The sequence below is a fragment of the Thalassophryne amazonica genome, chromosome 9 (genome assembly GCF_902500255.1).
Source record: "Thalassophryne amazonica chromosome 9, fThaAma1.1, whole genome shotgun sequence".
Lineage (NCBI taxonomy): Eukaryota > Metazoa > Chordata > Actinopteri > Batrachoidiformes > Batrachoididae > Thalassophryne > Thalassophryne amazonica.
In genome coordinates, this window is record NC_047111.1 from 56,525,855 (window position 1) to 56,541,194 (window position 15,340).

Consider the following 15,340-nt stretch of genomic DNA (forward strand, 5'->3'; position numbering starts at 1 on the left):
TTCATTGCATAATCAGTGATGTGTGCAGGTTCACAAACATGCTCTCTTCTAAAGAACTTGAATTATCATTTCTCTCCTGAGTAATATTTAGAACAATTACACTATGTAACAATTTTTGTTCCTGGCTTCTAGGTGTTATATTTCAACTGCTTATGTCTAAAGTCTATGGAAAAATTACTACATTCAGCACAAACTTTGATTTTATTTTTTTTTTACGTTCTAGAAAGTTCTAAAAGTTTCTTGAAATTTCTAGATAATTCTGGAAACTTCTAGAAAATTCTGGACAGTTCTAGCAGTTAAAGAATATTCTAGAAGACTACTCAGTAGTAGTGAAGGCGAATCGAGAATATTCTTGAAAACAGACAAATTTCAAAATATAATTGTCCTGATCACAGAAGCAACGTTTCTGTAGAATAACAGCTATTTTCTATTTATTTAAGGCATAACAGGTTAGGAAAACACACTGTGTACCCAGGAACAAAACAAAAATAAAAATTTGTTACATAGTGTTATCTGTGACTTAAACACTCTATATATAAACTAGTGGAAAATGTTGCCCAATTAAACTGATTATTATTATTAGTCTAAGAAAAAAAAGGTAGGAATGCTACAGTGTTTTGCAATGTCAAAAGAGCATAACTGGTGACATTGTGGGAATAAGCAGAAACAAGCTGTCTGTTACCTGTTTGGTCCTGTCCTGAGACTCAGGGGAGAGGTTGTTGTAAGTGTAGTGAGCTTGAGTGATCCCACAAAACAGCACAGCTACCACACCTATATTAACAGAGACGCCTCACAGTATCACTCCACATATATATATATATCCCCCCCATTATTTTGCACATGCCACAAATGGAATGCCCTGGGCATTCTGACGTGTGAATATGATAACTTAGGTTTTAATTCAAGGTGTATGTAATTTATATCCACAAAAGAATGGAAGACTGACACAGCTGCTGATCAAGTTTTTTGTGATGTGCAGCTGAACTGAAAGCTAATGCAGTTAACACAGAGTGTTTCAGGACAACACGCACCACTGTGTTAGTCATTCAAACAGCATAAAAAGATGTCACCTCAAACTACAGTCCTATTTATATTTTTAAAAACCAAGATGTGAACAGAGTGACATCATGTATCATCACATACAGCAACGTGCAGAGTGGGGAGTGGGGGGGGATACATGTGCCCACATCATAGTTTGACACCTTGTTTCCTAATGTAATTAATCCCATTATTTGAAAGTCACTCTTTCAAATCTTTAATTCAATTTCAAACCAAAATTAATCCTCCAGCACCCACCCACCATTTGAAACAGGCTTTTTGCCTGCCTATCAGACAAGACAGCCCATTAGTCACATGTAACCTCCCCAGCAGTCATTACTGCCAAGCCCCGACAATCTCTGATTAAAAGGACTCGAACCTGTGAAACCGCACGCCTCAGCCAACAGGAATGTGCTCCATGACATCAGAAAAAAAAGAGCCGTCTCCAGCAAAGGAAAGTCCCTCAACTTAGTGAACTTGGTCACGTGATAGCAATTCAAAGTCAAGGAACAAGAACAAACAAATCTGCACCTGTCATTAGTATGAAACACAAACACGGATACAGTGAATACAGAAAGTCTACACACAAGTTTTTACACATTTCATTTTCTTTATGCCATTTCATTAAAATAAAAAGAAAATTAAATTCAGGCTTCTCAACATTGAAATTTCTAATGTCATGGTGGCTTCCCTCACTAGACTGCTTTTGCATGTTTGAGAAATGCCTACCATATACAGATTTATCTTATGGTTTGTGATTTGTATGGTTTGTATTTCTTAAGGTTGGATGTGAATGAAGTCAAAGACCTCTTCAGTGATTTGAAAAAGTTATGTATCCATCCTCCAACTTGTCTCAAGGACAATAAATTTGTTTAAAAATGACCTTGGGTATGTCAGGCTCATCTCCAGAAAACAGACTGCAAAAATTATGACATGTGGGTTGATAATGGTCATCCTAAACAAGGTGTTATTGCTGATCTCAGGAGAAAGACCAGAGCACAATATCACATGACTTATAATAATAATAATATAATAATAATAATAATAATAATAATTCAAAATGGCTGCCAAGGTGCAGACACACAGCATGACAGCTCCTGTGTGTTTGCCACAAAAATGCAAGAAAAAACCTTGGATTTTACCATCAACTTGCCTTCTTACATTCATATCCCTCTATCTGCTCTGGAGTTTAACGTGGCCATGAAAAATGGATAATTTAACCATCATTCCAGCCAAGCTGAGTCAATATCTTCTGTTCACAAGGTTCTGAACAATCTCATCCATCACAACCATCCGTGGGGGTAGTAAATCTTGTGATCATATTGCTTTTGGCTGGGGATACTGAAATAAATCCTGGACCTGTCCTGAACACAAACAATTTGGGTGTGGTACAGCTAGCAAGCCACCTGTCACAGCCCTGTTATCCACCTCAATCAAGTGGGCTCCCGTCACCACAGCAGTTAGCAGGGCTACAACAACTGCAGCTACCTGGGTTCCTATCAGAGCTATCCATCCTTCCACCTGTGCTAGCTGGGCCTCCACCTGTGCTAGCCGGGCCCCCACCTCTGCTACCTGGGCCTCTAAATGTGCTAGCCGGGCCCCCACCTCTGCTACCTGGGCCTCCTGCACAGTTAGCCGGGCCCCCACCTCTGCTACCTGGGCCTCCTGCACAGTTAGCCGGGCCTCCAACTCTGCTAGCCGGGCCTCCAGCACAGCTGACTGGGCCTCCAACTCTGCTAGCCGGGCCTCCAGCACAGCTGACTGGGCCTCCAACTCTGCTAGCCGGGCCTCCAGCACAGCTGACCGGGCCTCCAACTCTGCTAGCAGGGCCTCCAGCACAGCTGACCGGGCCTCCAATTCTGCTAGCCGGGCCTCCTGCACAGTTAGCCGGACATCCACCTCTGCTAGCTGGGCCTCCACCTCTGCTACCTGGGCCTACACCTTCAGCACAACCAACTGTTCTTCCACCCCCGCAAGCAGAGATTCTACGCCAGAGGGCTGAGGACTTGCTACAGCTAGAGTCTCCTAAGCCTCCCTGGGGACTGGACCAGTATTTGTTGGGCAAGCTACAACCAGGCAAGACCTGGGTAAGAGGGACAAAGACCGTAGATTAATACCTGATGCTCAAAATGTGGTTATAAAACAACAAGCAACCAAAATGTTCCAAACTGTTAATCATGCAAAAGTCCTTTGGGACCCACATGTAAAGCCTAAGGGTTTATTTGGTGGACATATAAATATAAGGAGTTTGGTTTCAAAATCAGAACAAATAGAACAGTTGTTGGCCAACTCTAATTTAGATTATTTATGTTTGACAGAAACTTGGTTAACACCAACCTCACCAGCAAGGTTAGTTAATATGGCAGGATCTAAAGTATTTAGGTGTGACAGATCTTGTGGTAGGGGAGGGGGTGTCTTGATTTATGTATGGGATGTCTTACAATGTACGCAAATTGACATTCAAGAAACTACATTAGAATGTGTTGAAGTTCAAATTACTCTATCACCACAAATGTCCTTTTTGGTGGTGGTTCTCTACAGACCACCAAATACAAAAGATGTATTTTTTTTTATAAATTGTCTGACATTCTTAAAATATTTAGCAGTAAGGAATTAATTATTATGGGAGATTTTAATCTGAACCGGACTGATAAAACAAAAAGGAAAAAACTAAAAGATATCACAACTAAATTTAATATGACACAAATAATTAATAGCCCCACAAGAATTACTAAATCATCTCAAACTTTACTAGACTTAATTTTTTACCAATAAACCTGACCGTATTGGAAAAAGTTACAATTTGATAATAGGGTTGTCAGATCATAACTTAACTTTAAGTGCTAGGAAGTTACCCAAAACAGTACAAAAATGAAATGGGTAGCAAGAAACTGATAACGTTTATACCTCGCAAAAATATTAGTGCAATGGAGAATGAAATTATGGAAACAGACTGGACAGGTATGAATGTAGGCAAAAACTGTGAAAAAAATGTGAAAACGTGATTACAAAGATCAGATTTGTAATTGCACACTATAGTAAAACAAAGCCACTCAAAAATAAGAAAAAACATAATTTACCATGGTTTAATGAGTCAATTTGGGTGTTGATGAAGAAAAGAGATTATGCCCTAAAAATGTATTTGAAATCAGGCCTCTTAACGAGCCAGCTTATATATACAAATTTAAGAAATAAGGTCACCTCAAAATTGAGAGCTGCCAGAGCAAATTTTTTTCTAGAAATAATAAAAGAAGCAAGGGGAAACAATAGAGTTCTATGGAAAAATATAGATAAACTCTCAGGTAAGACAAAATTAAATGGACTGCATTTATATAGCGCTTTTCCATCTGCATCAGATGCTCAAAGCGCTTTACAATTATGCCTCACATTCACCCCGATGTCAGGGTGCTGCCATACAAGGCGCTCACTACACACCGGGAGCAATAGGGGATTAAGGACCTTGCCCAAGGGCCCTTAGTCATTTTCCAGTCAGGCGGGGAGCTGAAACCATGATCTTCTGGACTCAAGCCCAACACCTTAACCACTAGACCATCACCTCCCCTAAAATTAGCAAATGAAACAATTAAATTAAAAATCCATGGGGAAGATGAACCTGAAAATTATGTAATTGCTGAACATTTTAATTATTACATTTTAAATTCTGTCTTAGAATTAAGTAAACATTTTAAAAACGGACACCCCAACCAAATTTTAACTTGCACTGAAAGTTCCTTTAAGCTAAAATCTACAAATGAAACTACTGTGAACAAAGTTCTTTCAGCTTTATCAAATTCTAAAGCAAAGGATATTCATGGACTTGATACCATATTCCTTAAAAAATACAAAATCTTTTGCATTTCCTTTGACAAAAATAATTAATGGCTCATTTGACGAGTGCACTTTCCCCACTGCATTAAAAACTGCAATTATAATTCCAATTTATAAATCAGGAGATAAGAAAGTTGTGAGCAATTATAGACCAATTAGTATAATTCCTGTCTTCTCAAAAGTTATAGAAAAAATTGTTGCTGAACAGTTGACAGTACATTTTGAAGAAAATGACCTTCTGCATCCTTTGCAGTTCGGCTTCAGAAAAAAAAAATCATTCAACTGAGACAGCTTGTTGTTACCTTCTGGAGTCAATCAAGTTAAGCCTTGATTCGGGAAAGGTGGTTGGCGCTGTGTTTTTAGACCTGCGTAAGGCTTTTGACACAGTAAGTCACATGGTGTTACTTTCTAAATTAATAAAGTACAACCTCTCCACGGATACCCTTTGTTGGATAAAATCTTATCTACATGGGCGCTCTCAGTGTGTACGTTGCTGGGAGCGTGCACCATGGGAGTACCACAAGGCTCTGTCCTGGGGCCACTATTGTTCAGTCTATATATCAATGACCTCCCATCCATGTGTGATAGTGTAGGTGTACAGATGTACGCTGATGACACTGTCATTTACACGGATGGGAAGGACTCTGAACAAGTGGCAGCCAAATTATCAGTAGCAATGAACAAAATTTCTGACTGGCTTAATGACTCCTGCCTAACATTGAATGTAAAAAAAAAAAAAAAACTGCAACAATGTATTTCTCAATAAAACAAAATCTTAAAACCTACCCCCTGGTGAAAGTGCAGGGTGAAACACTAAAAAATGTCACTGAGTTCAAATATTTACGCATAATTTTGGACTCAAAACTAACTTAACAACCATATAAAAAAGGTTTGTAACACATTGAAATATAACTTGTCAAATTTCAGAGGTATAAGAAATTCTCTGAGCATCCAAGGAGCCAAAATCTACATGAATGCAATGATAATGTCTCACTTAACTTTTTGTATTTCATGTTGGTCACAAGCAAATAAGACAACAATGAAACCACTGGAATCAATCCATAAACAGGCACTTAAAATTAGTGATAGAAAATCACGACTATATCATCATTGCAAAATACTTGGCAAACATAAAATGCTGAGTTTTGAAAACATGGTTGTATTTTCAAACTTACGTCTGTTGTTCAAAATTATTAATAATATGGCTCCTTCACCGCTGAAAATGTTTGCTACATTGACCTCTGAACAGATGACCAGAACAACAAGGTCCACATGCCAGGGTCAGTGTGGCATCCCCAAAAAAAAGACTGCACTCGGCCAATCAGCTTTTTCCTTTAAAACTATAACTGAATGGAATAAGTTACCAATAGAGTTAAAACTATGTAAAGACTACACAAAGTTTAGCATCGATTTAAAAAAAACATTTAATTCTAGGTTTAACATTTAAACCTAGACAGAGCTTTAATTCATTTGAAAGCTTGTCTCTTAGTCTTGTCCATCCAAATTGGAAGTCCCAAAAACCAGTTTTATTTGTTATTATCTATCGTCCACCTGGTCGTTACTGTGAGTTTCTCTGTGAATTTTCAGACCTTTTGTCTGACTTAGTGCTTAGCTCAGATAAGATAATTATAGTGGGCGATTTTAACATCCACACAGATGCTGAAAATGACAGCCTCAACACTGCATTTAATCTATTATTAGACTCTACTGGCTTTGCTCAAAAAGTAAATGAGTCCACCCACCACTTTAATCATATTTTAGATCTTGTTCTGACTTATGGTATGGAAATAGAAGACTTAACAGTATTCCCTGAAAACTCCCTTTTGTCTGATCATTTTTTAATAACATTTACATTTACCCTGATGGACTACCCTGCAGTGGGGAATAAGTTTCATTACACTAGAAGTCTTTCAGAAAGCGCTGTAACTAGGTTTAAGGATATGATTCCTTCTTTATGTTCTCTAATGTCATATACCAACACAGAGCAGAGTAGCTACCTAAACTCTGTAAGGGAGTTAGAGTATCTTGTCAATAGTTTTACATCCTCATTGAAGACAACTTTGGATGCTGTAGCTCCTCTGAAAAAGAGAGCTTTAAATCAGAAGTGTCTGACTCCGTGGTATAACTCACAAACTCGTAGCTTAAAGCAGATAACCCGTAAGTTGGAGAGGAAATGGCGTCTCACTAATTTAGAAGATCTTCACTTAGCCTGGAAAAAGAGTTTGTTGCTCTATAAGAAAGCCCTTCGTGAAGCTAGGACATCTTTCTACTCATCACTAATTGAAGAAAATAAGAACAACCCCAGGTTTCTTTTCAGCACTGTAGCCAGGCTGACAAAGAGTCAGAGCTCTATTGAGCTGAGTATTCCATTAACTTTAACTAGTAATGACTTCATGACTTTCTTTGCTAACAAAATTTTGACTATTAGAGAAAAAATTACTCATAACCATCCCAAAGATGTATCGTTATCTTTGGCTGCTTTCAGTGATGCCGGTATTTGGTTAGACTCTTTCTCTCCGATTGTTCTGTCTGAGTTATTTTCATTAGTTACTTCATCCAAACCATCAACATGCTTATTAGACCCCATTCCTGCCAGGCTGCTCAAGGAAGTCCTACCATTATTTAATGCTTCAATCTTAAATATGATCAATCTATCTTTGTTAGTTGGTTATGTACCACAGGCCTTTAAGGTGGCAGTAATTAAACCATTACTTAAAAAGCCATCACTTGACCCAGCTATCTTAGCTAATTATAGGCCAATCTCCAACCTTCCTTTTCTCTCAAAGATTCTTGAGAGGGTAGTTGTAAAACAGCTAACTGATCACCTGCAGAGGAATGGTCTATTTGAAGAGTTTCAGTCAGGTTTTAGAATTCATCATAGTACAGAAACAGCATTAGTGAAGGTTACAAATGATCTTCTTATGGCTTTGGACAGTGGACTTATCTCTGTGCTTGTTCTGTTGGACCTCAGTGCTGCTTTTGATACTGTTGACCATAAAATTTTATTACAGAGATTAGAGCATGTCATAGGTATTAAAGGCATTGCGCTGCGGTGGTTTGAATCATATTTGTCTAATAGATTACAGTTTGTTCATGTAAATGGGGAATCTTCTTCACAGACTAAAGTTAATTATGGAGTTCCACAAGGTTCTGTGCTAGGACCAATTTTATTCACTTTATACATGCTTCCCTTGGGCAGTATTATTAGACGGTATTGCTTAAATTTTCATTGTTACGCAGATGATACCCAGCTTTATCTATCCATGAAGCCAGAGGATACGCACCAATTAGCTAAACTGCAGGATTGTCTTACAGACATAAAGACATGGATGACCTCTAATTTCCTGCTTTTAAACTCAGATAAAACTGAAGTTATTGTACTTGGCCCCACAAATCTTAGAAGCATGGTGTCTAACCAGATCGTTACTCTGGATGGCATTTCCCTGATCTCTAGTAATACTGTGAGAAATCTTGGAGTTATTTTTGATCAGGATATGTCATTCAAAGCGCATATTAAACAAATATGTAGGACTGCCTTTTTGCATTTACGCAATATCTCTAAAATCAGAAAGGTCTTGTCTCAGAGTGATGCTGAAAAACTAATTCATGCATTTGTTTCCTCTAGGCTGGACTATTGTAGTTCATTATTATCAGGTTGTCCTAAAAGTTCCCTAAAAAGCCTTCAGTTGGTTCAGAATGCTGCAGCTAGAGTACTGACGGGGACTAGCAGGAGAGAGCATATCTCACCCGTGTTGGCCTCCCTTCATTGGCTTCCTGTTAATGCTAGAATAGAATTTAAAATTCTTCTTCTTACTTATAAGGTTTTGAATAATCAGGTCCCATCTTATCTTAGGGACCTCATAGTACCATATTACCCCATTAGAGCGCTTCGCTCTCAGACTGCGGGCTTACTTGTAGTTCCTAGGGTTTGTAAGAGTAGAATGGGAGGCAGAGCCTTCAGCTTTCAGGCTCCTCTCCTGTGGAACCAGCTCCCAATTCAGATCAGGGAGACAGATACCCTCTCTACTTTTAAGATTAGGCTTAAAACTTTCCTTTTCGCTAAGGCTTATAGTTAGGGCTGGATCGGGTGACCCTGGACCATCCCTTGGTTATGTTGCTTTAGACGTAGACTGTGTTTCATAATTATTGTATGGCCTTGCCTTGCAATGTGGAGCGCCTTGGGGCAACTGTTTGTTGTGATTTGGCGCTATACAAGAAAAAAGTTGATTGATTGATTGATTTAATAACGACTCAGACATGTCGCCATTAATGAACTGATGGGGAGGGAATGGGGGGGTGCGGGGTGTGTAGTTTATTTGTAATTATATTTATGTAGACTCAGGTGATATAGTGTTTTTTAATGGTTGATTAATATAGAATGTGTTTTAAATGTTTTTGCTATTGTGTATGTACATAGACTGTATTAATGCGTATATAGACTGCATTGTTTTATATGTCACAGGGACTGCAGATGGAAATTAGCTTTGAGACCTATAGTCTGGTACAATGCATCTTTTTAATGTTTTATTGATTAATGCTTTTGTACATGGTCCCTGCCAAATAAACCAAATAAAAAAAAAAATAAAATAAGATGGTTGTAAAGAAGGAGGCCGAGATCAGGTGTGATAAGATGGCTGTTGCAGTAGCCAACAAGTCTGTGTCACATCTGTATAAACATGCAGGGTCTTTCAGGAAAAGAAAGTGTACGTATCCTAGCAAGGTTGATGATGCAGTTGGTGGGGATAATATTGCAGATCTTTTTGCCAGTAAATTTAATACACTTTATAACAGTGTTCCTTATGATGAGGATGAGATGTATAAGCTTAAGTTTGAGATTGATAAGTTGATAAGGGTTGAGAGTAGTACAGACGGTGCTTGTGTTCATGGTTTTCATTCAATAGTAGTGTCAGACATTGTTGATGGCATCAACAGGCTTAAGTGTAATAAGAAAGATGGCACTTCTGATCTTGTTAGTGACCATATTATCTATGGTAGTCACAAATTACTTGTTGTTCTGTCTATTTTGTATACTGCTATGATTAAGCATGGTTTCACACCTGATGGTATATCAGATGGCACTATGGTTCCTGTCCCTAAGCGTAAGTGGTCTAACTTAACTGTGTCAGATAATTTTCATGCCATTTTCTTGGGTACTGTCATTTGCAAATTATTTGATGTTATCATCTTAGTCAATGAGTTGTAAGCTATGTACCAGTAACTTACAATTTGGGTATAAAGATGGTTTGTCAACTAGCTTGTGTGCAGCAATGGTTGTAGAAACAGTGTCATATTATATCAATGGTGGTTCACATGTTCACGGACTCATGTTGGACGCAAGCAAGGCGTTTGACCGAATCAACTACTGCCATCTTTTTAGGAAGTTAACAGATAAAGGATTGTGTCCACTATTTTGCAGATTTCTGTTAAATATGTACCTTAGTCAAAAACTGAGAGTAAGATGGGAGAATACACATTCTCCCTATTTTTCCATCTCAAATGGTGTCAAACAAGGTGGGATTATGTCCACAGTATTATTTTGTATTTATGTTGATGGTTTGTTGAGCAAATTGAAAAATTTAGGAGTTGGCTGTCATATGGGAAGTGTTTATGCTGGTGCTTTTAGCTATGCAGATCATATAAAACTATTGGCACCAAGTGTAAGTGCCTTGCAGGACATGATTACTGCATGTGAAAACTATGCCAGAGAATTTGACATTATGTTCAATGGAAAAAAGAGTGAGCTCATTATTTCAAATGTACAAAGGCTAGACCTTCAGGTCCTGTTATTTTTGTGAATAATGTCAGAGTACCTAGAAAAGATAAAGTCACTTATGTGGGCCATGATTTGTACAAGGCTATTTTTAAATTATCTATTGAGAAATGTGTTGCAGATTTTAATCGTCAGTGTAACATGATTTTTGCTGATTTTAAAAATGCTAATGCTTTCATTAGAAATGAATTATTTCACAAGTATTGTACTTCATTTTATGGAAGCCAAATTCTTCCTTTGTACTCAAATTAATCAGAAACCATTTATTGTGCATGGAGGAAAGCTATTCGGAAGGTCTGGCATGTGCCATATACTACCTATAGTAACATTTTACCTTAGCTTGCAAATACTATGAGCATTGATCTCTTGCTTGCAAAGCGATGCATTCAATTTATTGATAAGTTGTGTAATAGTGATAACAATGTTGTCAGTACCATTACCAATATGGGATTGTTAGGTACCCATTCTGTGGTAGGTGTTAATAAGTAGAGCTGAAACAACTAATCAAGTTAATCGATTAAAATGTATTATTAAAATAGTTGTCAACTAATTTAGTCATCGATTAGTTGCTAGATAACTTTGTTTTACCACAAATGTTTCGTTTCTTCCATATAATCAACCGAGCTTTGCTTTGAATCTTGAACCAATGAAGGAGTGCTTCAAGCTGCTGCTTCGTTGGTTTCATTTGTTTTATTTCGCTTTATCTTAATTTTGCTCCACTAAAACCCTAAAGAGCATATGTCTGTGAGGAATATTTACCTTTTTTTATGTTAAACTGATCTGTTATGGTCTTCTGAAACAGTTGATAGATGTATTTTATGCTAACGCTGATGCTAACGCATTAGCATGTCTATGGCGTTTTCAATGTTAAAGTTAGCATTAAGCTGCTGGCATTTCAGCATGTTTGTGCATTTGTTTTCTGTATAATAATTAATGGCTCAGCATTTGTTGTCGTAAAAGAGTCAAATGTATTACAAATTGTAATATTTTTAAATTTATTTTATTTATATATTATAATAATAGCAACAATAATAATAGTAATAATAACTAATAATGCTACAATACATTTTTAGAGAGACATGAGTCACATGTGTCATTGTGAAATGACCACATAGTTTACAAGTTATACAGAGAATGTTGCACATATAATGAGTCAGGCTACAGTTTTTGATTTAGGTTTTATGGTTAACTGGTTATGCTAATTGCTCATTTGCAGCAACAAAAATACCTCTTTTTTCACCATATATTTTATAACATTTATATGTTTGTTTTATGGCAACTCAGCACTTTGATAAAGGAATGTCATTTGAAATAATATTTTCTGTTCTTTATTATAAACCGTTTTATTCTTCATTATTTTATATTTCAACAGCCAAGGGACATTTGACAATTTGTTGATTTTCAAGTATTTTAAGTTTTCAAATAATGTTCTCTTGTTAAATAAAGTGATGGAAGGAGAGAAAAATTGTTTCCCTGGCACATTTTTAAAAAATTCCCCGCTAATCCGATTAATCATGTTGAAACCCCATCAGATTCATCGATGATCCAAATCGTTTGTTGCAGCCCTACTAATAAGCGATATCTCGTGTATAAATTTAACTGTGAAATAAATAATATGTGTGCCTTTTGCCAGCTTAATTTTGATAGGCACTTAAGACTTGCACTGCAAATTAAGGAGCTCTGTAAAATGAGAGACAGTTGCGAAGTTGGCTTTCTGAATGAACATGAATGTCATTTGATTATTACTTGTTTATGTACAGGGTGACAGCCTGGTGCTGTTTTAAGATTTTTATTTTTGTTTTAAATATGTTTCATTTTTAGTGTACAGCATTTTTTTTGTGAATAAAGAATTACAAACAAACAAAACTATCATTACTTACACCGGTCAGCCATAACATTAAAACCACTGACAGATGAAGTGAATAATGCACAAATAATGAAAGTTCATGAGTGCAATAAGAAGCATATCTGCATGAGATGACAGGTGGAACATGGTAAAAAGTTGATGTGTTCGAAGTAGGAAAAAAGGGGTACACATAAATCAATCAATCAATCAATTCAATCAATTTTTTTATATAGCGCCAAATCACAACAAACAGTTGCCCCAAGGCGCCTTATATTGTAAGGCAAGGCCATACAACAATTATGTAAAACCCCAACGGTCAAAACGACCCCCTGTGAGCAAGCACTTGGCTACAGTGGGAAGGAAAAACTCCCCTTAAAGATCTAAGTAATTTCATCTGTGGTGGCTACATGAGATGGCAGGAACATCTCCACAACTGCAGTTCATGTGGGATGTTTGCAGTGTGCAGTGGTCAATACTAACCAAAAATGGTCCAAGGAAGGAAAACCAGTTAACCAGCAACAGTGTCATGGTTGACCAAAGCTCACTGGAGAGCGAAGGCTGGTCCATGTAGACTGATCCAACAATAGAGCAACTGCAGCTCAAACTGCTGAAAAAAATTAACGCTGGTTCTGATGGAATGGTTTTATGGTATCCATGTCTCAATAGCTCAGAGCTGTTTTAATGGTAAAAGGGGGACCTCTAAGGCAGGTGGTCACAATGCTATGGCTGATCGGTGTAGGCAACACATTATTTTGACTTTGATCATCTGCTTAATGCTGCTCCCGTTAGGGGTCACCACAGAAGATCATCTGTTTCCATCTCACCTTGTCCTGTGCATCTTCATCTCCATCCACCTGTTGTCCTCCCTTACCACATCCATAAACCTCCTCCTTGGCCTCCCTTTTGGCTTTGATAGTAAGTCCTTTCAGCTTCTCCCTTTTTCCTATGAAGTCATCACAGCAGATCTGCTTTTTGAATTTGGCACATTTTATATCCAAAGGATGTGCACACTTTCTGTAGCCACTGTATACAGTATATGAGTAAGATATGAACCAAACTGGCTAAACTGGCTGTTTTGGAAGACAAGTAGTACTGAAACAGAAAACCTGGAAGTCTACAATTCTGTAATGGGAAGCTGTGTATCAAAGGATATAAGAGCAGTCATGACTCCAGTGGCCACTCCAAGAGCAAAAGATCCACTGAAGACACCCAGAAAGACACCAAAAGATTTCAACAAGGCCATGGCCTCAAAGTTGTGACTGTTGTCCCCTGCTGGCTGATAGGCAACAATGGAGCTGAAGGGCAGAAAAGGTGAACGCAAACAAATAAAAAATTGACATTAAAAACATTCAATAAAATGTCAAATGTCACAAATATATAGACTGCATTCTACATTTTTGGCACAAAAAAGCAATCAGATACCCACATCCTCAATTCTGAAATTCGGGACAGAAACTGGCGCCAAAAATCTGTAATGGCAGACCACCCTTACAGACCAACAGAAATCAAAATTATGGCTTTAGTGCGGTCCTCTGTAGTCATTCATGTTGTCTCTTTATACTGTGCATGCAGAGTTGCAGACTCTCTCATGTATACATGTACATTCATGCAACTCGTGCCTTCAAACATGAAATTACTATCATTACTGCTACAAACATGACGATCAATCAAGCCTGATCTGTCTTTTGTCTCTGCCCTCTCTCACTCTCTCCCTCTCCTTCTCTCATCATTTTTAGCATTGTTGCTGAATCAAGATTGATTTAGTTTTGCACTTTCAAGATCATTTTCCTTGCCACTGGTGGTGTGTGTCACCACTTTAACTTATGTAAAACAAAGAGGACAGTAACATAAAAAAAAAAAAGTGTGTATTCTTAATGGGAAAAGCTGTCTGTGACTTATAATAAAGTGACATACAGAGAAGGCGTTGGAGGAAAAAACAAAAAGAACTGGAAAAGTTATCTCCATACTTAATTCTAATTGGATTTTCAAGTCCAAATGGCTCATACCCAATAGTGTAATAGAACAGAATAGAAAAGAAAAAACGTTATTGTCCCCAAGGGGAAATTTGTCCTGGGCACTACATGTTGCTTAAAAACAGTACAGAAAACAAAACACACATTCAGCCACAGAGTTAGTAAAGTGCAGGTTAAGTGCTGTGCAGAGAATCTGCTATCTACTGGTTTCTATTAATAAGTAGAAACCAGTAATTCAACTGTAAATACGCCATCTGAGGGTCCTATACTAACAGAAAGATGAACACATGTCCAAACAATCCCTATAAGCTGCCTGTCATACGAAATTTGCCTCACCCTTAAGACAGAGGGAGGTCCATCAGAAATAATTTCCTGCCCAAGTCATCTTCATTGGCAAACACAGTGCCATTTCAGATGGAATATAGCCTCTTGCTACCAGAGCCTACTTAGTCTGCACAGGTGGCTGGGAGGCCATACAATGATCGTTTACATAAGTACCAGGAAAGGGTGACTGACAGGGACAACAATGCCAATACCAGGCATCCCCTGCCTCAAGACCAAGGGGCAAGACAGGCTTTCCTTCCTCAACCATCACAGATGCACTAATGCTGATAACAAAGTCCTATATACTTTGCTGGGAGCTGCTAGGAATTTGAATGTGGACAGTGCTACAGAGGCAAGTAAAGAGGACCAGGGAAGATGAGACATTGCAAACTAAATTTCACTGGAAGGAAAGGATTAACTAAAGACAAAAAAAAATATATATGGAGGTACATTCAAAAACTAACCACCCTTTGGCCACAAAAATACAGTTAGTCACCTGTGGTTCTGAAATCCTAATCCCCTTTGAGGTAATCTCCTTGGAATGGCACACACTTCTCCCAA

The 15,340-nt window shown here is 37.8% G+C and overlaps 1 protein-coding gene across 1 annotated transcript in view; it reads right to left on the reverse strand.

The window, feature by feature from the left end:
• The window catches only part of LOC117517155 (sodium/hydrogen exchanger 6-like), a 48,239-nt gene that overhangs the window by 9,791 nt on the left and 23,108 nt on the right, over window positions 1–15,340 (reverse strand). Inside the window, exons 7-9 of the mRNA XM_034178073.1 lie at window positions 13,636–13,777; window positions 1,418–1,523; window positions 683–771 (exon numbers count right to left, since the gene is read on the reverse strand). Coding sequence (XP_034033964.1) covers window positions 683–771; window positions 1,418–1,523; window positions 13,636–13,777 — 337 coding nt within the window. The remainder of the gene's footprint in view (window positions 1–682; window positions 772–1,417; window positions 1,524–13,635; window positions 13,778–15,340) is intronic.